Consider the following 21785-nt stretch of genomic DNA (forward strand, 5'->3'; position numbering starts at 1 on the left):
TGTTTGCTTTGTTTGTAATGTATATTTTTATTTTATTTTATTTTAAAAACATGTTCGAAATAAAAAATAAATGAAATGAAATTATTATCATATACTGATTTAATATAGTGATCAGCAACCAAGGGAGCTATCAAATGGAAGTTAATGCCTTTTGCCTTGGCATGACGCCTCATTATTGTACAGGCAGAGTACCTTAACTTCCAAATAAGGGTCAAAGGTCATGTTTGACCTCAAGATTTTTATGTACATTAATAACCTGATTAAAAAGACAAAGAATTGCCAAATTTCCAATATTCTGCCTGCAACTCATTTGGCTGGACAACAAAAATACTTTAAAGTCATTTATCTCAGTTCTACACTCTGTCGTGTGATGTAGTTTCCGGCTCTGATTTTTCTCATGCGGCTTTGAACGCAGCATCTCATCACGTGATTCAATGTTTTGCTCCGTCTGCCGGATGTTACACAGAGGACATCTGAACCTACTTGAACGTCCAAATAACCTGGTGATTTTATTCTAAATTAACTTCATAAGAAGATCGATATGTTGTGTTAACGCGCTTTACTTTAAGTAAACGTTACATTTAGATATTAAAACGTAAAACCAGCGTAAAAACGTCAGCATCAGTGGAGCATGGCGGCTGTTGACAGCTTTCAGTTTCTGTACAGAGAAGTTTCTCGGTCATGCAGCTTTTACTTTGACACCCTGGCCTTGGTCGGGGCTCTTTACACAGCCAGCAAGGTGATAATCCTGCTGAGAGACTGCTGCGTGCTGGTTAGGGTGCATTTCCTCCCGAGAATGATCCCTACCAAGAAGCTGACCCAGAGATATGGAGACTGGGCTGTCGTTTATGGTAAGAAAAGAGGGGGTTACTGCAGGGGATCATCATCATCATCATCATCATCATCATAAACCTTTATTTAAGTTCTCGGAGAGATGATTGATGGTGACCCTCATTTACAATGATGCAGAGAAAACATGCATAAATGATAAACAACGAGAAATGAGATAAAGCTACTACAGAAAATAAAATCAATAAAAGAGCAATAAGAACAAAATAAAATATATACACTAAAAAATGTAAAAGCTTGAAATTACTACAGTGATAAGTCAGTAATTAAAATAAAATAAAATTTAAAAGCTTGAAATTACTACAGTGATAAGTCAGTAATTAAAATAAAATAAAATTTAAATGCTTGAAATTACTACAGTGATAAGTCAGTAATTAAAATAAAATAAAATTTAAATGCTTGAAATTACTACAGTGATAAGTCAGTAATTAAAATAAAATAAAACAGTTACAGTCAGGTATTGGGCTTTTAAAAATAATATTACTAAAGTGCCCATAAGAGATAAAAGTGCTCAAGTTCAGGTCCTGTTGTAAAATGTTCCAGGAGTTTGCAGCACTAACACTAAAAGCAGTTTTCCCCAGGGTCAGTCCTGGCGTGAGGAACCTGGAGAACCAGCCTCTCACTCGAGCGGGTTAAAAATGGACCAGGGTTCAGATTTAACAATGAGGTGATATATGATGGAATCTTTCCAGTAAGGGCTTTGTAGATAAAAAAAAAAGATGCCAGTGGTTATTGCGTCTATCTATTGCGTGATGAATCTAATCGCAGAATGGTAAACAGCATCTAAGGGCTTTAGCGTAGTGGAAGAGGCATGCCTATAGACCCCATCACCATAATCCAAAACTGAAATAAAAACTGCTTCAATTATCCTTTTCTGGCAGAACGTAGGGAAATTAAATGTATTTCTATATAGGTAACCAACCTTTTGTCGTAGTTTGACAGTAAGATTATCAATGTGAAGGTTGAATGTTAGTCTGTCATCTATCCATATACCGAGATATTTATAGGCTTTAACTCTCTCGATAATGGATCCTAGCAGGGTGGTAATATCAATGCATCATGTTGAAGATCTGTGTGTTATGAAGAGGGGAGGACAGTCAGGCCATTGCCATTTTTTCCTTGTAAATTTGAGCCTTTTGTTATTATTATTAATAATTTGATTAATCTGTAAATCATGATGATATTTGTTGGATTTAAGCCTATTGCAAATCCGAAATGTGTCCAATGAGCGAGAGAGAGTAAAAAAGAGACGAGGTAATCAAATATAAACTTCACAGATTGATGATAGGATGTAAGTACAATCGATCCCATTATATCATTACACGCTCACTTCCTGTACACACAAACACTCACTCACTTGCCAAGTACACTTAATCGCTTAAGCTGATCAGAGTTTCTATCCTTTAGTTTTCTTGTTATTGTTTCTCTGGGTCACCTTGTCATGGCTCACCGTGTCTTCTTGTTCGTCTTAGTCGATTATCATGCATCAATAATAAACACAGAAAATGTTACACATTGCTCACGTAATTCAGCAAAGAACTGCTAACGGGGTAATAATAATGTACATTTTCAGTGTTGATAAATCTGTGTATTATTTGATTAATTGATTATCTATCTGATGTGACAACCATGGGGAATCTGTGGAAAACATCAAATGTTCAAATTAAATGTTAATGAGAAACAGAAAGGCATTTTTTTTTCATATTGCACCATTCAGACAAAAGGTAATTCAAATTGCATAACAGGGGCAAAGAAATAAAAAATATTGGACATTAAGAAAACAAACAAGTGAATTCAAAAGTTGACAAAACAAGAGCAAGCAACGACTAGCTATCGATATCATCATTTCTCCTTGACTTACGTTGTTGACTTCTGTCCTCTCTCCTGTCAGGTGCGTCAGAGCCTGTAGCCACAGCGTATGCAGAGGAGCTGGCCCGGCACGGTATCAGCATCATCTTTGTCACTCGGGACCACACCTCGGTCAGAGACACTGCTGCGTCCCTCTCCCAAAGCTACGGAGTGGAAACTGTCGTCATCCTGGCCGACTTCTCTCTGGATCAGGCGGCCAGCAAGTCCATCGCCGAAGCCATGCGGGGGAAAGACATCGGCTTCCTGGTGAACTGCCTGGACGAGTCTCTGGCCTCCCCGCAGAGCCTGACCGAAATACCGGAGAAGGGCCTGTTGGATTTGGTGAACAAGAACATCGCAGTAGCTACTCTGATGACTCGGTTGGTGCTGCCGGGGATGTTGGAGCGAAGCAGAGGAGCTGTGGTCAATATATCATCGGGTTCTTGCTGCAGACCCTTCCCCGGAACAGTGGCACTCACCGCCTCCACTGTGAGACACTCAGATCTGCCTCTTGTTCATGCACACACCTGAATGAAAACCTATAGATCCTTTCACTGCAGTCATGTTGATTTCTCATAGTGAACTGTTACTTCAGCATCTTTTGCACTATTCACCACTGCACTGTTTCATATATAGTCTTGTAAATATTAGTCTTTTCTTATTATGTTTATTGTTGATATTTATTGTTGTACCTGTACATAAGAGAGCACAGTTCACAGAAGTTAAATTCCTTGTGTGTGTAAGCATACCTGGCCAATAAATCTGATTCTGATTCTGATTCTGAATCAAGAAAATACAAGCATAATTTGAGAGTTATGTTCCAACATACAAACAGGCAAAACACATCCCTCTTTCAAGCGGTCCAACATGTAAAAATGTCATCAAAAACACATATTTGAATCCTAACAATGATCTTCTCTTTCCTCTCCTGACATTCCAGGGCTACATGGATCATTTCTCAAGAGCGCTTCACTTCGAGTACAGCAGCAGAGGGATCTTCGTACAGAGTCTAATGCCTTTCCAGGTACATGTCATGGTAGATATCGCGAGCTACTGAATCAAATCTGAGTAGCTCCTTAAACAGCACCTGTTAGAGTCACTATAACATTGAATTAACTCCTCTCCTTAAGCTCCTGTGAGGATGTTTTAACTGGTTTTAAAACAGACTGGCATTGGTGCTGGCGCCTCTTTATAACCTACAAAAGCAAACAAGACCCTTCGGCCACAAGATTCTTTATTAATATTAGATATGTCAAACGCAGGGTAGATGTCAGACAGGGTGAGTAACAGCACGCTCAAACAGCCTTGTTGATATATTTCAAGTCTTAAAATATCCCCTGCCTTGTCCACAGGGGGCGCCAAAATCAACACAACCCAAAGTTTCCTCACAAGAGCTTTAAAGAGTAAAAAATAAATGATAACATGCTAATATTAATTGTGAGACTGTTTTATTAGAATGTAATTTTTCCAGCTGAGTGAAGCTAATAAAACTTAAACAGTGTGTATGTAAGTAAAAACACCTTAATGGAGCTGTGAAAATATAAAATATAGAGTATTAACTCAGGTAAGGTTAGTAGCCTCCTCATTCTCTGAAGTGTTCTGGTTTCAGTTTGTAGTCTGAGTAAAATGAACAGCTAGAATTTTAGAGGTCATTTGCTGCATGCAGGGAAACAGTCGGTGTGGCGGGCAGAAGGGGCAGAACGCAATCCGCCATGATGGAATCCCAAAACCCAGCAGCAGTCATCTCGTGACGATTTAGCTTTAATTCATCTCTATAAAGTGATTTCTGCATTACATGTGGAGCTGACAATCTGATGTCTCAAATTGCTACTCGGATTGTAAACAAACAAAAAACGCGACGCGCATGTTATGTCTCGCACGTGCTTTCAGTGTGATTATTCTTCTCCCTTCTCGCCCCAGTGTTGTCTTTTTTGCACAAACTGCTTTGATTGTGCTTTGTTTGTGCCTGCTCTAATTGTGTGTGACATGTTGTATGTCTCTTTTTTTCTTTTGCTTAGGCCTGTTGTAATTATAAATGTAATGTCTTTTATTGTATTTTGAATCTTAACGATTTGCATTTCAGGTTTCCTACTGACAACTGGCCGGGCGACTACAGCTGGAAATTAGCCGTAAAGGCTAAAGCTGCTTCTTTTTACTGTACAGATAATTAAAGGGGACCGTCAACGAAACAATAAACAAATAAAATAAAATAAAAAAAAGGAAGTCTTGACCAGAAGTCGCCCCTTGGCTGCACTAGAAGAAAAGTTGCCCACAGCTCCTGGAGGCCTCTGTTGTTGTAGATGATGGGTCCTGAAATAGCTTTTTTTTTTAATGCACATAAAATAAGATGCGCTCTTTGATTAGAGGATGTTTTTATAAGCTCACATATTTAAAAAATAGCTGTGTAATTAATCATTCAGAGGTTGATATTTACTGTTTATTTGTGTGTGTTTAACCAGATAGCCAAGAGTGAGTTAGAGCCATCATCATCATCATCATCATCAACACCATCGTCAACACACAGCTGGTTTGTTCCAAAGCCGGACGTTTATGCTCGCCACGCCGTCTCCACCCTGGGCGTCTCCAACCGGACCACGGGCTACTGGCCTCATACACTCCAGGTGAAGATAAAAACCAATCATGATATGAATAAACTCTCAGAAAGTTTGACACAACAGAATCTCACAGATTCATTTTTTTCCAGGCTTTGTGATCTAAAAACATGTCAGCACGTTGATCTCTCTCTCTCTCTCTCTCTCTCTCTCTCTCTTCTCTCTCTCTGCCGTCTGTCTCCACAGCTCGGACTCATGAGGTGTATCCCAGAGGGGATTTGGGTCCTCGGATCTCGTGTGTTCATCAGTCTGAGCTAAGAGCTCACCCCTCCTCCCCTCAGCGTACACTAAATGGATCTTCTTGTTACTGCAGAATGTGTCGTTCTCCATCGTTAAAGTCACTGGCTCTGTTAAGGTTCGTAGTTAATACAAAAAAAACATTAAACAAAGACAGAAGGCATTAAGACTAAGTCGGCACACCAGAAGCTGCTCCAAATTAAAATGTATGGAATTTATCACCACATGTGACGTTTCAGGCCCCTAGCCCTGCATCAGTCATGTCTAAAGTTCATAGTTAAATCAGTGTCTTCGACTGATTTTGAGAAACCTGCTGCAGAATCCATCTGAAATAATAAATACATTTACGTTTAATATACATATATATCATATAACTGGACTATGGTCTGACAGTTTAACAACCTGTTGTTGATAAATGTCTTGGAGAGAGAACAGAAAGGCTGGGTGTGGCTTTGGGCGAGGTTTGTCCCCGTTATCGTCATCATTAAGAACATGAGAGGCCTCTAACAGTAAAACTTCAACCCTGTGAACTCTTTGGGTAAGATCCATGATAAAGACCTGGGTTATTAATACTCATGAGATTATATAATCTTAAAAGAAATAACTGAATGTCAAATGTTTTAATTTTTCTATGGAGATAAAAAAAATAAATACGTGCAGATTTAAATCCTTCAGCGTTGTAAAAGTGAATTTGAAGTGTCAGCTTAAAAGTGACCTGAGAAAATAAATATAAGAAACGATAACAAAGAAACTACGTCACTAAAATGATTTAATAAGTAATTCAATAAATAAACAGATGAATACGATTTTAGGTTGTGATTTCTGACAGTCAGTTCAGTCATTTCTGCTTGAATCTTCGTTTTTGCATCGTTCTTATTTATGTTTGATTCGTTCCTTCTTTCTGGTTGAATCTGCTTTTGACGAGCACTCAGCACACCTTTATGACAGAAAACTAACAGCACCTGTCCCAAACACAAACTCAACATTTTTTAAAGTAAAAGAGAGATACGTTTAGTGTGATATTAAAAACTCAATACTATTTAAAGGTTCAATATGTAGAATTTTATGACAATGTTTACATTCAAATATCTAAATTAATGAAAAATAGACTAAATGTTATATTTATTTTTTTGTCGAGTACTTGCATTACCTCAAATATTTCCAACAGTTATCAAAGCCAGAGAAATCCTTCATTTTATATTTGTGTTGTTGGGCAGCCGCCTTGACAGACACGACATGTTTATCGTTGCCATGGAAACAACTCAATACTATTTTAGTGATTTCAAAAAGAAAAATTATGCGACAGTAAAATAAGTGTAAAAGGGGGGGCGGCGTTGGTGGTCTAGTGTTTAGTGTGTTCGCCCCCATGTGCAGAGGCTAAAGTCCTCAATAGCGGGCGTCCCGAGTTTGAATCCAGCCTGACAGTGTGGCTCCTTTCCCGCATCTCGTTCCCCACTCTCTCTCTCTCTCTCTCTCTCTCTCTCCCCCTGGTGTCTTCTGACTCTATCCACTGTCCCATCTCTAAAATAAAGGCCTAAGAAGCCCAAAAATAAATCTTTATAAACAAAAAATAAGTGAAAAGTGTAATTCAAGAGTAATTTCTGTGTTGATTTATGGTTAACAACAGGTTAATTCATCGTACAAATCTCCTTCCATCCATAGCTGTTTTCTCATTTGGATGGTTCTAGTGTGATCAGACGCAGAGGTCAGATAAACCAACATGTGCTTGTAAATTATTGAGCTTTTTGTTAAAAAGAAAAAGGTTTACAGAAGATGAGTGTGTGGTGGTGGTGAATGAAAGGACTCGGTGGATGATGTGGTATTATTGCTCAGGGTTCAAGTGTCAAGCATATCCAGGAGTGACTTTGAAATGCACTAAAGAGTGAGAGTGTGATATTTTGTTTTGTTCAGAGAAAAAGTTTGACTTGAAGTTTGGTTTATGTGCAGATTTCTTTAAGGTATTATTTTTTTTTAAATGGAGTGTATTCAGATATGTAAGAACAGTACAGTGTATTAAATAATGACCTAAACATGTATCATAACAGCACAAAATGAGACCAATAAAACAATGTCTCCATCCCCCTGCTGTCCTGTCTTCTATTATTAAATGAATGTCAAGTGTTTATTGATATGTAGCTGTTATCACATATGTCAAAGTGTGTGTCTTTGATGATCGGCCTCTTATCTGACCGGTTTGCAGTCTATGTGCGTGCATGAGATGTTGACTGATCCATAGGCTGAAGGACACAAACCCTCTGTTTTTCTCCTAAAACATCAGGTTGGTGTAAATCATTAACATTTAATGTGCAGACACTGGGCCAACAGCCAGAGTTTACCCTGTGACCCCCCTCAGATCAGCCGGGTCAGAGAGCGTTTGTAAACCGGATGAGCACACGTGAGCTGCAGACTTCTGAGGGTAGACCAGACCTGCTTTGTGAAGAATAAAACCCTAAAAACTCCCAATTCTGTGAGAAAGTCATCAGAATGCAAGGACATACACCTGGTAATAGACATTTATAAAGCTGCTTTCATACTAATGTGTCAAGTGAACATTTCTGTTTCTACGAGAATGAGAAGGTAACACGATTGGCAAATTTAAAAACATGAGCGTAGTATAAATTAGACCAGTGGTTCTCAACTGGTGGGTCGGGACCCAGAGGTGGTCCACAAACCATTTTCAGTGGGTCGTGAATGTGTGCCTGGAAAATGTGTTTGTTTTGTTCAGTTTTTTGCTTCTGTCACATTTTTTTGTAACGACTGCAGTGTCCAAACTGCACCATTTCACAGTAAATAAATCTGATTGGTTGGTTCGCGATTTTTCTGGATTAACTAATTGATGTGCTAACACATTACCGCTTCCGATGAATGAAAGTCCAAATCAAATTGTATCATTGCAAATGCCATTCATTCATTTTACGCTCACTGGCTCCACATGTTAATATTTCCAAACTAAAAAAACACCCGCTTGTAATTCTTGCAGCAACTGCTAAGTGGTCAAAAAACGGTAAAACCTGACCACTAAGAAAGGTTCCTAATTTTCATAGATAACCGTCAATCACCCTGTTACATCCTTCACACAGAAACACCTCATATGATTTTGATAATCTGCTTCTACACCCTGGATGGAAGCATCTGCTTGTAAAATCCCAGATGTTCTGTAGTTGTGGCCATCATTGGCATGCTTCGACCGACTGTTTTACACTTCCATTAACACATACTAACTCAAGGCAGCATGCTGTTGGGTGCAGAGGCATTCAGATGTACAATGGTCCACCAACCACTGACAGCAGCAGTCCGAGACTTGATGTGTGAACTGGAGGGTCGCTGGTTAAAGTCCCAGTACGGAAATTGGTCTAGTTGCTGGAGAAGTGCTAATTCACTTCCTTTGAAACTGCCAGGGAGCCCTTGAGCAAGGCTTGAACCCAGCAGCTACATGATGTCTCCCAATAACAGAGGGTCAATCCAAATGTCTCCTCTGGGATTAATAAAGGAGAGGATAGACACTGGATGTCACTGTACAAAAGAACACAAAGAACCTTTATTGGCAGCCATAAAATCTGGAAAAAAAATATATATATATCCTTAGTTATATACACATAAAAATAAAGTTTTGAGAGAGTAAAGAAACAGCTTATAGGCACTACGTAGACATAAATAACAATAGTTGTCCAGGGAATGATTCATAGACAGTTTTAATGCAATGACTGAATTCTTAATTAAGTAGGTAAATAATACGCATAAAACATGTTTTTTATTTGACCTTATTCAACCAGGTGAAATAAATCACTTCAACAAGAGAGACCTGGCCAAGGTAACAGCCAAACACAATCACAAACACATTAAAGGCAACACAACACAACATGAGAAAATCACAACAATTAAAAATGGGTTCAAGTTGGTCCCCACCAGGAACCAGATCTTGAAATCGGTCTGGTAGCTGGAGAGGGAGCAGTTCACTTCCTGATCTCTGTCCACTGAAGCACATATGCCACTGAAATAAAAGAAAAAACTGAAAAAAGATGACACAAGGTGGTTGGGTGGTGGGTTAGAAATCGCTCTCTAAGGTCGGATAGTTTTGACTTCACCAGTCACGCTTCCACGTTCAGAGTTAGGACTGGAGTGGGGTTGTTGTGGGTAGGATGGTGTCCTTCATGATAAGATGCCGTGCCGACGAGCAGTGAAATTATACATTCTTCTTCCTCTTCTTTCACTCTCTCTGTTCTCTGTCTTCCTGATACATCGCTCTCGTCATCCAGCTTTTTTTCTCTGTTGGTTTTTTGAACCGGTAAGTTGATTTTTTTTTTTTTTTATTAAATTGAACGTCTGTGTTCTTAGATTTCACCTTTTCATGAAAAGGGTGACCAACACCTTTCTGTACAAGGGCTGGAAGAAAATGAGACTAATGGATTTCTTTTTTTGAATATTTTTACGTGATTAAAATGACCTAGTATCCATTGTTTAAAGAATGTGCATGCATTTTTTAACTTAGACGTGCAAAAGGTGCACTCTGCAGTGGATGTGATGATCTCAAGGAGTACAAAATTCAAATCTCAAATGAAAATAGCCACAAAAACAACAGTCAAACATGTTATTCTGCCCAAAAATATGAGTCTTGTACATGAATGCTTAACCATATATTCCTCGTGTTGAATCAGTAGGAATCAAACAAACTATAAAAGGTGAGAAAATCATCTTAAAGAATCATGGAAAATAGATAAAACTGGATTATGTACAATTCATTTGGTAAAAGTAAAAAACCTTTAAATGGGATTTAAATTCTTAAAATTGAATGTATACAACTATAATTCAGCTGCCTTATCTCCTTAGGTAGTTCAGTGTGTTTTTATTTGTACGTCAGTGGTCGGGCTCTCGGTTGGGATTCACCAAGGTGAAGGTCTTGGTTTCCAGCAGATAAGTTTGTTTTGAGTACTTAGAATCAGCAGCTGTGGTGTCTATCAGCAACAACAAAGAACTACAAGGAACGATATCGTCTGGCCTTGTGAGGGAGTCGAACCTCTTTCTCCTGTTGTATTAATGAAAAACACCAGGCCCTAATCGTGCTCCAATCAACTATAGTGTATAAGTCTCAAAAAAGCGAGTCCATCTTTAAAGATTTTTCAATTAGACTGTTTTGTCTTTGACTCTATACTTTATGATTTTTGTATTTTTCAGAAAGCGGGACAACTGGCGACTGAAATGGGCGAATGGGATCTTTTGGGCCGCCTGCTGGACAAAGTGCAGAGCCACTCCACGGTGATCGGCAAGGTCTGGCTCACCGTGCTGTTTGTCTTCCGCATCCTGGTGTTAGGAACCGGTGCTGAAAAGGTTTGGTCACCTTTGTCGTAGAGCTCTGGATTTGAAATGTCTCCAATAAATGGTCGGAAAGAAGTAGTCAAAAAGACGGAAATACCAAAGCTTTAGAACTTCTTTTATTTTGGTAAAAGGAAGTACGTTTATGGCTGTATGCATCATCTCTTTCTTACTCTTGTCTAGGTGTGGGGGGATGAGCAATCCGACTTCGTCTGCAACACTCAGCAGCCCGGCTGTGAGAACGTCTGCTACGACCTCGCCTTCCCCATCTCTCACGTTCGCTTCTGGGTCTTCCAGATTATTGCCGTGGCGACTCCCAAACTGCTTTACCTGGGCTACGTTCTTCATGTGATTCACGCTGAGAAGAAGGTGTGTCACTGCAGTGGGTGTAGTGTGGTATAGCGATACGACGTGTCAGACGTGCCAGACGTGCCACACCTAGTGTTGGCAGAAGTTGAAGGACACACTCCAAATCCGTCTTTATAGCTGTCCATAAAAAGAATGATCTCCATCTTGGCCTGGTTTAATTCATCAACCATTTAAGCCAGATTTGTCTGGCCAATAAACTCTGGCAAAAAAAAAAAAAAAAAAAACCCTCTACCATAAGCTACCTGTTGCACAAATTGTAAAAGAACCAGTTGAAAAATGTTGCTTCTTGAGAAAAGGATAATTGTCCGTAGATTAATTGAAACAAAGCCAGATGTCAAATAAAACCGCATGTTTGAAGAGAAATAACACTATATTTGCTTTGCGATCGTTAATAAACACAGTCACTGTTTACGCTAAGCTTGTTAACTAAAATCCCATTTGGCCCCCTAGTGGCCAAATATTAAAAAGACACATCTTCAAGGCAATTTTTTATGGCAGAAAAAAAAAAGGTTTGATCACACAAACTGCTAAAACAACCATGTTGCAAGCTGCTCCTTTTATTTAATATCACTTTAATATCTTTTTTTCTTTTCTTTTTTTCAAAGTTAGCACTAAACACAACTTCCAGTTTGATGTTTCAAGGTGGGACCAGACACAATAAATATTTTGTTGAAGTTAATGCTTTGCAAATCTACTTCTGACAAGTTGTCAAGAGAAGAATCAGTCTACCAAAAATGGAAAATCTCATGAATTTCAAGTACCGAAAGAGTGCCGAAATGATGTATTTTGAAAAGTTTGACAGTGTGTGGGAAGCTGCTTTCTGCTTCATAACAGCCAAATGTTGGTTTTAGTCCAAGTGAGTCTACATCTGATATATTAATGAACTTCACACAGTGCTGAGAGAATAGTTACTCCTCTCAATACATCTGCTCTGCCTCTAAATCTACACGTTTTTTTTTACTTGACCTAACTCTGTTTTTTGTTCTTCCGGTGTAAGATGAAGGAGAGGATGAAGAAGCAGGCCGAGTTGGACGACCCAGCCAGTCTGTTTCTCAGGAGGGCCTACAAAGTTCCCAAGTACACCAAGAGCACTGGCAAGATCAGCATCCGCGGCCGTCTCCTCCGCAGCTATGTCCTCCATCTCGTCGCCAAAATCGCCCTGGAGGTTGTGTTCATCGTGGGTCAGTACTTTCTCTACGGCTTCACCCTTCAGACTCGATTTGTCTGCGCCAGCTTCCCGTGCCCTCACAAGGTGGACTGCTTCCTGTCGCGGCCTACGGAGAAGTCTGTCCTCATCTGGTTCATGCTGGTGGCGGCGTGCGTCTCCCTCGTACTCAACGTGCTGGAGCTGATCTACCTGTGCGTGAAAGCGGTGAAGGAGTGCTTGGTGAGGAGGCAGGACTACACCGTGACCGCTGTGACGCCGCCGCTCTTGGAAAGGAAAGCTTTTAGAAGCCTAGACGACGAGGCCATCCAGAACTGTGCCAACCTGGAGCTGGAGCTCCAAGGGCAGAAGTTAGGGGTGAACGGGGTCAACGAGGTCCCTAAGAATGTGACGCCTGAGAACAACAACATGACGGGGGAGATCCATATCTGAAGCACGGAGGCGGTGATAGGCTGTACGTGTCCAAAGCCCCTGAATATCAAGTAAATGTGTGTTTTGGCTTTGGGGAGGAAATGGGTGTGTGTGCGGAGTAAATAAAGATAGAGGGAGGGAAGTAACCAGCTTAGGTAAACAAGACTCAACCACATGGAAAATGTAGCTTTAAATGACTTGTAGTAAGTTTGTGACTCAATTAACAAAACATTGCTTCAAGCAGTTGGTGTAAGATTTTTCATATTTTTCTTTTTCACATTTTGCTGAGTGTACTTTTTGGATTGATTTGAAGACAAATTGTTACAAGTCAATAAACCTGTCAAATTCAAATTCCGAGTCAGATGGTTTCCTTTCCAGGTATCCTATTCTTACCATAATATAGCTTCATGTCATGGGGTTTTTAAAAGTAAGATTTCACCTAAGAGATGTCAAGTTTCATTGATTTACCGAGCACTTATTTCCTCCTACTCTATTTTTTAAATGTTTCGATATTGAGAACAAGCGTATCCATAAAACTGCAAACTTTTTCTTAAAACTCCTGCAATGAACTTTGAGTTTATCCTGACTTTGTACAGGTGTAAGAAGAGAGCTTCAGAGTCACTCACCGTAATCTTTGCAGTGGAAGATGTGAATTTTTTTTTTAAAAAGCCTGTTTCAACATTGTGCAGTTACACACTTCGTCTGACACCTACCCCCCTGCAGCTGTTTAAACATTAAAAATAAATACACAGAAATGATCAATCTTGTCCATGATGATATTTTATTTGCTTTAGGAGTTCATATAGAGGCATTAGTAATCATTTCAGTTTGTTTCATCACTGGCAAAAAAACTCACAACAGGAGCTTTAACCTCTCTAACTGAACATGAAAAGCTAAAATCACTACAATGTAAACTAAAGATGAGGTTGGAAATGTGACTTTGATACGTTTTAAACTTTGCAATCCTTTAAAAACTAAAATATATGAACGGGTAGAATTTTTTTTATTGGACATTTTCTTCTTTTAAAACGTGTTGCCATCAGAAAACGTTTAATTCTTTAAAAAAAGGTTTAAAGAGGAGAGCATACAGACGTGTGTTGATTGTATTTCTATTGCTAATTATTCAAACTACAAACACAAGATTAAGTATTTACTATCCAAACAACTTCACCTTTGTTACTCAAAAGACTTCTCACTATCCATTCAAACGATATAATATTTTAACTAGTTTTAGTAGTTACAAGTAATGAGACATATTAAAACATTCCTTTAATTTAAAGGTCCCAGTCGTTGAGAAGACGTGATTCTCCACTCTTTGGACACAATGCTGTTATTTGCTATCTTTGGATAGCATGAAGTAGGTGAAGGTCAATGATAAAAGTTAGTCAAAACAAATGAAAAGTCACTTTTCTAAAAGTGCTCTCTGTATTTAATCAGAAAATTAGCATTCAATCAGAATATCTAAGAGGAGTATATTTATCGTTTTAACTCTCAAACACTATTTCTGTTATTTTTCAAACTGTCAGGGCAGGTGTCCCCCCTCCTTCCTTCCCTGAAACCAAGCACCTGTCAATTATTACACATCTCTTGTTCTTGTCTCTATCCGACTATTTTTTTGCACTTACATGCTGACGGGCACAACGTGACATTAAAGTGAGACAGCGTTGCATAATAATTTGCTCCCTCTAAACCGCTGTCCTCACCCACAAGCCTCAGCACTCCAAAAGTCCAACCAGTTAGCGATCGGTCCCACTCACAGGCAGTCCTCCCTGACCAGCAGGTAACTATGACCGCTCTCTGCTTCACTTAACGGATCATTTGAGGAATTTATAAAAAAGCATATTTGTGATTGATTGAGAATACTTGTGAAGGGTAACGTTTTGAGATTTGACTTTTTTTATACAATCATGATGTTTTTTTTTAAATGTACTCTGAAACTAAGGCTCATTTATTGAAATGCTTCTCATGTGGTTAACCTTTTAGTTTTCTCAACAGGATTTGTTAATTGTGTTTATTAAAGATGGTTATTATACAGACTCTAGATTTAAGTTTTGTAAAGCTACTTCTATTGGGGGAAATGTTTTTTTCTATTTGTCTTTCTTTCATAGCTCTCTCCTTTTTTCTCCTAAAGTCTATATTGCCTCTTCAGGAAAAAAAAAGCCTCTAAGTTGTCAATTTTTTTGCTTAATGATTATTTTAGGAAGTCACTGACCAACTAGCTCAGGGTTCAAGGGGCTCTGATATTTTTTTCTCTCAAGAGCAGCAAAGATGACTTATCTAACTTTGAAGAACAATGAGAGCCTTTCTTTCACCCGGCAATAGATTTTATACTCCATGTGGTTAATGTTTTAGATATTTAAGGTGTGGTTTATATTCATTGAAGAAAAAAATCTGTTTTTAATGCATCATCTAATGTGGATTTTCTTTTTTTATCACAGATCGGTAACTGAACGTCTCTTATAACAATGGGAGATTGGGGCTTTCTGTCGACTTTGCTGGACCAGGTCCAGTCCCATTCCACGGTGATCGGGAAGATCTGGATGAGCGTCCTCTTCCTGTTCAGGATCATGGTTCTGGGCGCAGGTGCCGAGAGCGTCTGGGGTGACGAGCAGTCGGGTTTCGTATGCAACACCCTACAACCTGGTTGCGAGAACGTCTGCTACGACTGGACCTTCCCCATCTCGCACATTCGCTTCTGGGTCCTTCAGATCATCTTCGTCTCCACGCCGACGCTGATCTACCTGGGCCATGCCATGCACATCATCCAAAAGGAGAAAAAGCTGAGGGAGAAGATATCAAGCCCAGGAGGGAGCAGGGTGCTCAAATTGCCCAAATACACAAATGAGGCAGGAAAGGTGAAGATCAAGGGGAACCTTCTGGGGAGCTACCTGACCCAGCTAGTATTCAAGATCATTATCGAGGCTGCGTTCATCGTGGGTCAGTACTACCTGTACGGCTTCGTCATGGTCCCCATGTTCCCCTGCTCCAAGAAGCCGTGTCCCTTCACTGTCGAGTGCTACATGTCCCGACCCACAGAGAAAACCATCTTCATCATCTTCATGCTGGTGGTGGCCTGCGTCTCTCTGTTGCTCAACTTCATCGAGGTGTTCTACCTGCTCTGCACCCGGATCAGGTGCGGGTCCAAGCGTAACACTCACAAGATCACGTCAGCGGAAAATCCAGCCAGCCTGTCGGGTCCAAGGTGGACGACCACAGACGACCCACAGAAGCAGAACAAGCTGAACATGGAGCTGGAGAGCAGCAGTATTGGGGGAAGTCTGGATGGCGCCAAGGAGGAGAAAAAACTACTGAGCGATCATTGAAAAAATTAATGTCTCCCCCCCCCACCCCAAAAGACTGAAATGAAAAGTTCTTACAATGTAGTGCACAAATCACAAACAGAGCTTCAAGTTGAAGCTTGATCCTTGTACAGTAAAGTGATGTTCTTGTTGTAAAAGTTCTTGTTTGGGCCACTTTGTCAGAATGTCACTTTGTACTTTTAAAAGGAATTTTAAGAATGGAAACTGTGCAATATTGACGATGTATTTATGTTGCTCGTAACCCATTTGCTAATCCATGAGTTAGCCGAATTTTGGTCCATTGCCCAGTTGTGAATGTGTTCTTTAACTTATTGTCATGTTCATTATCTAGGACTAGAAGATATATGCTTACAGAAATATGATGATGATTGTCCTGAAGAGTCTACTGCGTATTGTAAATGAACTTTTGTATGCTGTATTGTTTGTAATAAATGATTAAATTTGGATAAAAAATAATAATACTCAGACTCATGACTATATTGATCATTTCAAGTTGGCAAAGTTTACCCTTTGGACTTCAAAGTCAAAAATATTTGTTAATGATTAGGACCTTTTCTGGAACACGGTAGAGCTTTTTCATTCCTCATAAGTCTGGGGATACTCCTCTCCATTAACAGATTAAATAAAGTCTATAAAATGTCAACACATTATGGAAAACGTCCATCAAAGAGTTCTTTTAGAAGTCGAAGGGTAGCACAACCATCAGTCACAAATGAAAGATGCTCACTGATAAGTGAACAAACCTTAAAAAACTCACATTTTTTTACCCTTAAACCAGAGAAATTTGTTGGTATTTCCACATAAAAATACTTACAAAACAATCGAATTTGGTGTCAATGAATTGTCTTGGGGGTCATAAATCCATAAACCCTCGCAACTTTATGATTCTTTCTATAACTTCTGACCAGAGAGTGGTTGATATAGCAGCAGATATAAGCATGCACTGATAGCAGATATAGAGGTGAAGGATGTTAACATCAGGAGGACAGAACATAAACTAAATGTGACACATGTGGGGGATCAAATGCATCCTCTGAAACAGAAGGAGCTGCACAAAAACTCACGACGACCTCGCACATGCGTCAACCGAATAAGAATTCCCTTTAACCAAGCATTTGAGTGAAACGTATTTGCTCAGTCGGTGCAGACTTTTGTGTAAATGAGCCCAAAAAAAGATTCTGTTGACACAGTCTGAACAGAAGTGAACATGGCTGTTCATTTGTCACGTACTATTCGTTGCAGGGTGAACGCACTGGGTTGCATCAGTCTGCACTGGTGTTTGTGTTATTGTGCATGTGGCCTTTAAACCTCGATTTCTGCCAAAATACTCGCTTTGTGGAGACATGGCTGGCAGATATTACCCTAACCCTAACTTCACTGATAGAAAGTTACATAAGAGCTGTAGAAAAACCATGATTGCACGTATTTTATCATTTTTTATAGCACCGCCAATCATTAACCTGCACAGTGCTGAGCCCCAAAAAAAGTGTCCACTTTGGGAACTTTATCATGTCCAGATGACAACGTGACAGCCCACACTGTTGTGCAATTTCATCCCATCTAAAGTTCAAGGCACCGTAGACAGGTCTGACTCGGTTCACTGGGCTCTCTATCACTCAAGCTCTACAGCTGCGTGGCTGCTCTGTTTGTCTGCACAGAGGACTTGTACGCTCAAAGGTAGGATCTATAATTATAACGTGTTTAATGATGTTACATTTAATACATAAAATGTCATGAATTACAACCGGGATATTTTTGGTATTATTTTGGGCATATGAAAAAGCACAATCACCGCTTTTATTGAGATGGCATTTGTTATTATGAGATTACTTTGACATTGGCAGAGGTTTGAAACAGCGTTGATTTAAGTAAGAAATTACAGACCACCATCTTTTAATACTTGTGAATTTTTCCATAATGTTAGGTATCACCTTTGCATTTCAACACACCGAGTAAACTATTCTTGACAATGATTACTTTCCCCCCCAAATGTTTTCCAAGATGAAACGTTATTTCCTGGTTAACACGCTTTTCTTGTCATGGGAAATGATCTCTCATCAATCTTTATTTGTAAAGCGTCAAATCGGAACAAATGTTATCTCAAGACACTTTACAAAAAGAGAAGGTCTACACCATCCTCTATGGCAGCCTGCACCAGGATTGAGATATCCCAACGCCTCTTCTAGCCCTAAAAAAAAACAAAAAAATATGAAGTTTGAGGCTTCTAAAGGGAGCTAAACACACCAATGGGGAATGTCGCTGTGGATATGTCCACTTCTTAAATACATAACTATGAGAAAAATACCTTTACTTTTCCTCACCTCAGTAAAATAATGCTTTACTTCTCCTAGTCTGAGCTACTTAAGAATGCAATTTGCATAGAAAGAGCTGTAGAATATAAAATGTTTCTATTTTTTCTACAGCCGATCACTTACAGTAAGAAATCTTGAGACGAGTGTTTGTCATGCACATTGTGTAGCTCTGTGTTTATGTTGAGCACTCCATACTACACTGAAGATAAGAGTTTTTACATCATGTCACAGACAGAACAGACTTTCTGCTGTGTTGAACTCGTTGTATTTAACAATAACAGTATCCAGTACTTTGTGTAATGTGGTGCAGAGTTGACTTAAAGAGAATGTTTTTGCCATAACTACTGTGCTAAATCTAATATTGAGATTTAAAAAAATAGAATAGAATAAAATATAATTACTTTATTGGTCCCAAACTGGGAAATTGTGGCGTTACAGCAGCAGGTTATCCAAACACACAATATTATCAAATAAACACAATATAATACTAAATACAAAGTAAATAAGTACAAAAAATATCAAGACTAAGAATGAGAATATATACATTCTGGATTTAACTTAGCATTACTTTTAGTCTTAAATATGAAAGATTAAATACAACATACTTTGCTGGAGGTAGATGTGCAAAAAACAGAGTTGTAAATGAACAGTATTAACAAAATACTGGGTCATTAAACACAATTCATGATTTAATTGATCCAGTCTTTAATACTTAAAGCCAAAAGGTCTTCCCATACTTTTGAAAACTATCCAGAGGATAATGATGGGTTACTGAGTTTTGATTGGATCTTGTATTTACTGCATTTATCGTTTATTGATTGATATTCAATTTAAATAAGAAACTAATCGTTTTGAGATGCTCATTAAAACATTTCTATTTCTAAAAATGTATCTTTAACTTCAGTTTATAGATCTATTATAATTCACTCGGGCGGATGGCAAGTTAAATATTTTGTCCACAGGGGGCGCCAAAATTCACAAACTTAAAGATCCTCACAGTTAATAAAATATTTAATGTCTGATATTATTCCCTATTTTTTTCAACCATTATATATCATGAGCTGTGTCACATTAGCAATCAAGCAATTATAATTTGCTTACAGTTGATATTTAAAAAAAAAAAAAACAGCATAAAGGTTTTTTAAACTATTGTTTTTTTTTTCCCATTTGCTCTTCTTCATCAGATCAGAGAAATGGGAGAGTGGGGGTTTCTATCCTCTCTGCTGGACAAGGTCCAGTCTCACTCCACCGTCGTGGGGAAAGTCTGGCTCAGTGTGCTTTTCATCTTCAGGATCATGATCCTCGGAGCTGGAGCAGAAAAGGTCAATATCTCTCTCTTGCCCATTAACACCCCCTAGTGGCCATGATGGAGGTCTGCAGCCTATGAGCCATTATTAGCACAGCTCTCCAATAGGTCTCTAAAATCACAACAAAAGTGGAAACTGGGCGATCTGTGCTTTGAGGTCATGCTTTAAATAAAAGGCCTCAATGTGAATATCAATAATCCGACACTGTCCATTATAATGATGTTAGTTTTCTCGTCTGGACTTTACAGGTCTGGGGTGATGAACAGTCGAGTATGGTCTGTAACACCAAACAGCCCGGTTGCAAGAACGTCTGCTATGACCACGCCTTCCCCATCTCACACATCCGATTCTGGGTCCTCCAGATTATCTTCGTCTCAGCGCCGACGCTGATCTACCTCGGTCACGTCCTCCACGTCATCCACAAAGAAAACAAGATGAGAGAAATCATGAAGAACCAGTCCACTGAAATCGTCAAATCGCCCAAGTACTCGGATGAAAAGGGCCACGTCAAGATTAAAGGTAACCTGCTGGGGAACTACATGACCTCCATTTTCTTCAGAATCGTTCTGGAGGTGGCGTTCATCGTGGGGCAGTATTATCTGTATGGGTTTGTCATGGACCCAAGAATCGTCTGCTCCCGAGCCCCGTGTCCCTTCACCGTGGAGTGCTTCATGTCTCGGCCCACGGAGAAGACCATCTTCATCATCTTCATGCTGGCGGTGTCCTGCGTCTCTATCGCACTCAATCTAGCAGAGATCTTCTACTTGGTGTGTTCTCGAGCATGCAGGCGAAAGACTAAAACAGTGTCGGCTACTGCCATTGCCATGCACCCGCGCTTAAACGGTGACTGTCTGATGAGAAACGAGAAGCTCAGCCTTCACGATGGCAGTCACAGCACAGCCTAGAGAAAGGCCGTTAATATCCACAGCCTCAGGGTTACAGAGAAAACAGGAGGTCGAATGAAGATGTGAATAATGGCTCTCAATCTGCAAGAGGCCATGGCTCACTCAGAGTTATTTATTTGTATGATGCTTAAAGATTCATGAAAAAAATTATAAAAATATAAAATTATTAAAAGACTATTTTTAAATAGTAATGCACAAAAAAATGCTAAATGCACAGGAACACAGTACATTACTGTGCCACTTTAAAATGTATTGAAGGAAAAAAAGTGAGTATTCATGGCGTTATTTTTATTCTTGATCTGACTTTTGTTTCTATTGTAAATATAACTTATGGCGCCACCAAGTGGTAACTTTATTACTGGGATGATTAACATAAGCAGGACGTTTTCTGCTCTGTCTCTGACCACAGAGGCTAATAGTCAGAGTGACCTGACCTGTGAGGAATAAACACTCACCTGACTGCTGATACCTCTGTGTCAGTTTGCATAGGATGAAAGCCATGAAGTGGTGTTGAAAGCAGTGTGTAAACGCTGTCATTGCTTTTTTGCTTTTTAATTTCTTTTCACCTTCTCTCATTTTGTAAAACGTATTGGTATGACTGTACATGTTTTTTTAAAAACAAATCATGTATGCTTTTTCATTTGTCATGTTTTTTGTTTATATGTTTTTAACTGTATGTGCCTCGTGGTTTTCATTTATTGTAAAAGTGAATAAATAATTTTAAATAAATTGTAAATATGCTTCTTAAATCACTATTGATATTCAACATTTAGCAAGCTGAAGACTAAGATGTGTCTTTCATCAGTGGCTCACAGAGAAAATGAGAGTAAACATCACATGCACATGTTTACAAGAGGAGTTCATAAGGATGTTAAAGACCTCTGAATAAGCCACGGTGCCCCACCTTTGTTGACCCTTTAAGCATTAGGCTACATTAAAAGTGATTTGTCAAGGTGACATCAATTAACTTAACTGGTCTGTAATGTATGTTAGCTTACCTTGACACATTGTTTGGTAGTCTCTCTGATAGGAACATGTCCATCGAAATAGGCGTACCCTGAAATCTTTATATGGAGCTGCCATCTTTAGGACTTTTTCGACAAGGCAGCAAATCAGGGCAGGGGCGCTGCTTGTCAACAG

The 21785-nt window shown here is 39.2% G+C and overlaps 4 protein-coding genes across 4 annotated transcripts; all 4 read left to right on the forward strand.

Moving 5' to 3' along the window:
- The first annotated feature begins 418 nt into the window (after positions 1-418).
- hsdl1 (hydroxysteroid dehydrogenase like 1) lies at positions 419-7625 on the forward strand. Its single transcript, XM_061051621.1, has 5 exons — positions 419-851; positions 2741-3186; positions 3638-3721; positions 5157-5318; positions 5496-7625. Exons 1-5 carry the CDS (start codon positions 632-634, stop codon positions 5565-5567), a joined length of 984 nt encoding a protein of 327 aa, XP_060907604.1. The 5' UTR covers positions 419-631; the 3' UTR covers positions 5568-7625.
- Positions 7626-10723: 3098 nt separating this feature from the next.
- On the forward strand, positions 10724-13392 carry LOC132984714 (gap junction Cx32.7 protein-like). Its single transcript, XM_061051623.1, has 3 exons — positions 10724-10871; positions 11040-11225; positions 12223-13392. The coding sequence occupies exons 1-3, from the start codon at positions 10743-10745 to the stop codon at positions 12820-12822; spliced, it is 915 nt and encodes a 304-aa protein (XP_060907606.1). The 5' UTR covers positions 10724-10742; the 3' UTR covers positions 12823-13392.
- A 1054-nt stretch (positions 13393-14446) lies between these two features.
- Positions 14447-16580, forward strand: LOC132984712 (gap junction Cx32.2 protein). Its single transcript, XM_061051622.1, has 2 exons — positions 14447-14581; positions 15240-16580. The coding sequence occupies exon 2, from the start codon at positions 15267-15269 to the stop codon at positions 16122-16124; it is 858 nt and encodes a 285-aa protein (XP_060907605.1). The 5' UTR covers positions 14447-14581; positions 15240-15266; the 3' UTR covers positions 16125-16580.
- Positions 16581-17638: 1058 nt separating this feature from the next.
- Positions 17639-21073, forward strand: LOC132984716 (gap junction Cx32.2 protein-like). The gene is made up of 3 exons (XM_061051625.1): positions 17639-17798; positions 19618-19755; positions 19989-21073. Exons 2-3 carry the CDS (start codon positions 19627-19629, stop codon positions 20643-20645), a joined length of 786 nt encoding a protein of 261 aa, XP_060907608.1. The 5' UTR covers positions 17639-17798; positions 19618-19626; the 3' UTR covers positions 20646-21073.
- Positions 21074-21785: the final 712 nt, after the last annotated feature.

This window comes from Labrus mixtus, chromosome 12 (assembly GCF_963584025.1).
Source record: "Labrus mixtus chromosome 12, fLabMix1.1, whole genome shotgun sequence".
NCBI lineage: Eukaryota > Metazoa > Chordata > Actinopteri > Labriformes > Labridae > Labrus > Labrus mixtus.

Bases quoted from the DNA above. Each gene is read 5' to 3' on its own strand.
- LOC132984712 (XM_061051622.1), top strand. From the start codon at position 15,267: ATGGGAGATTGGGGCTTTCTGTCGACTTTGCTGGACCAGGTCCAGTCC.
- LOC132984714 (XM_061051623.1), top strand. From the start codon at position 10,743: ATGGGCGAATGGGATCTTTTGGGCCGCCTGCTGGACAAAGTGCAGAGC. The intron at 10,872-11,039 runs GTTTGGTCACCT...ACTCTTGTCTAG, and splicing joins TAGGAACCGGTGCTGAAAAG to GTGTGGGGGGATGAGCAATC. The intron at 11,226-12,222 runs GTGTGTCACTGC...TTCCGGTGTAAG, and splicing joins TGATTCACGCTGAGAAGAAG to ATGAAGGAGAGGATGAAGAA.
- hsdl1 (XM_061051621.1), top strand. From the start codon at position 632: ATGGCGGCTGTTGACAGCTTTCAGTTTCTGTACAGAGAAGTTTCTCGG. The intron at 852-2,740 runs GTAAGAAAAGAG...CTCTCCTGTCAG, and splicing joins AGACTGGGCTGTCGTTTATG to GTGCGTCAGAGCCTGTAGCC. The intron at 5,319-5,495 runs GTGAAGATAAAA...CTGTCTCCACAG, and splicing joins ACTGGCCTCATACACTCCAG to CTCGGACTCATGAGGTGTAT.
- LOC132984716 (XM_061051625.1), top strand. From the start codon at position 19,627: ATGGGAGAGTGGGGGTTTCTATCCTCTCTGCTGGACAAGGTCCAGTCT. The intron at 19,756-19,988 runs GTCAATATCTCT...TGGACTTTACAG, and splicing joins TCGGAGCTGGAGCAGAAAAG to GTCTGGGGTGATGAACAGTC.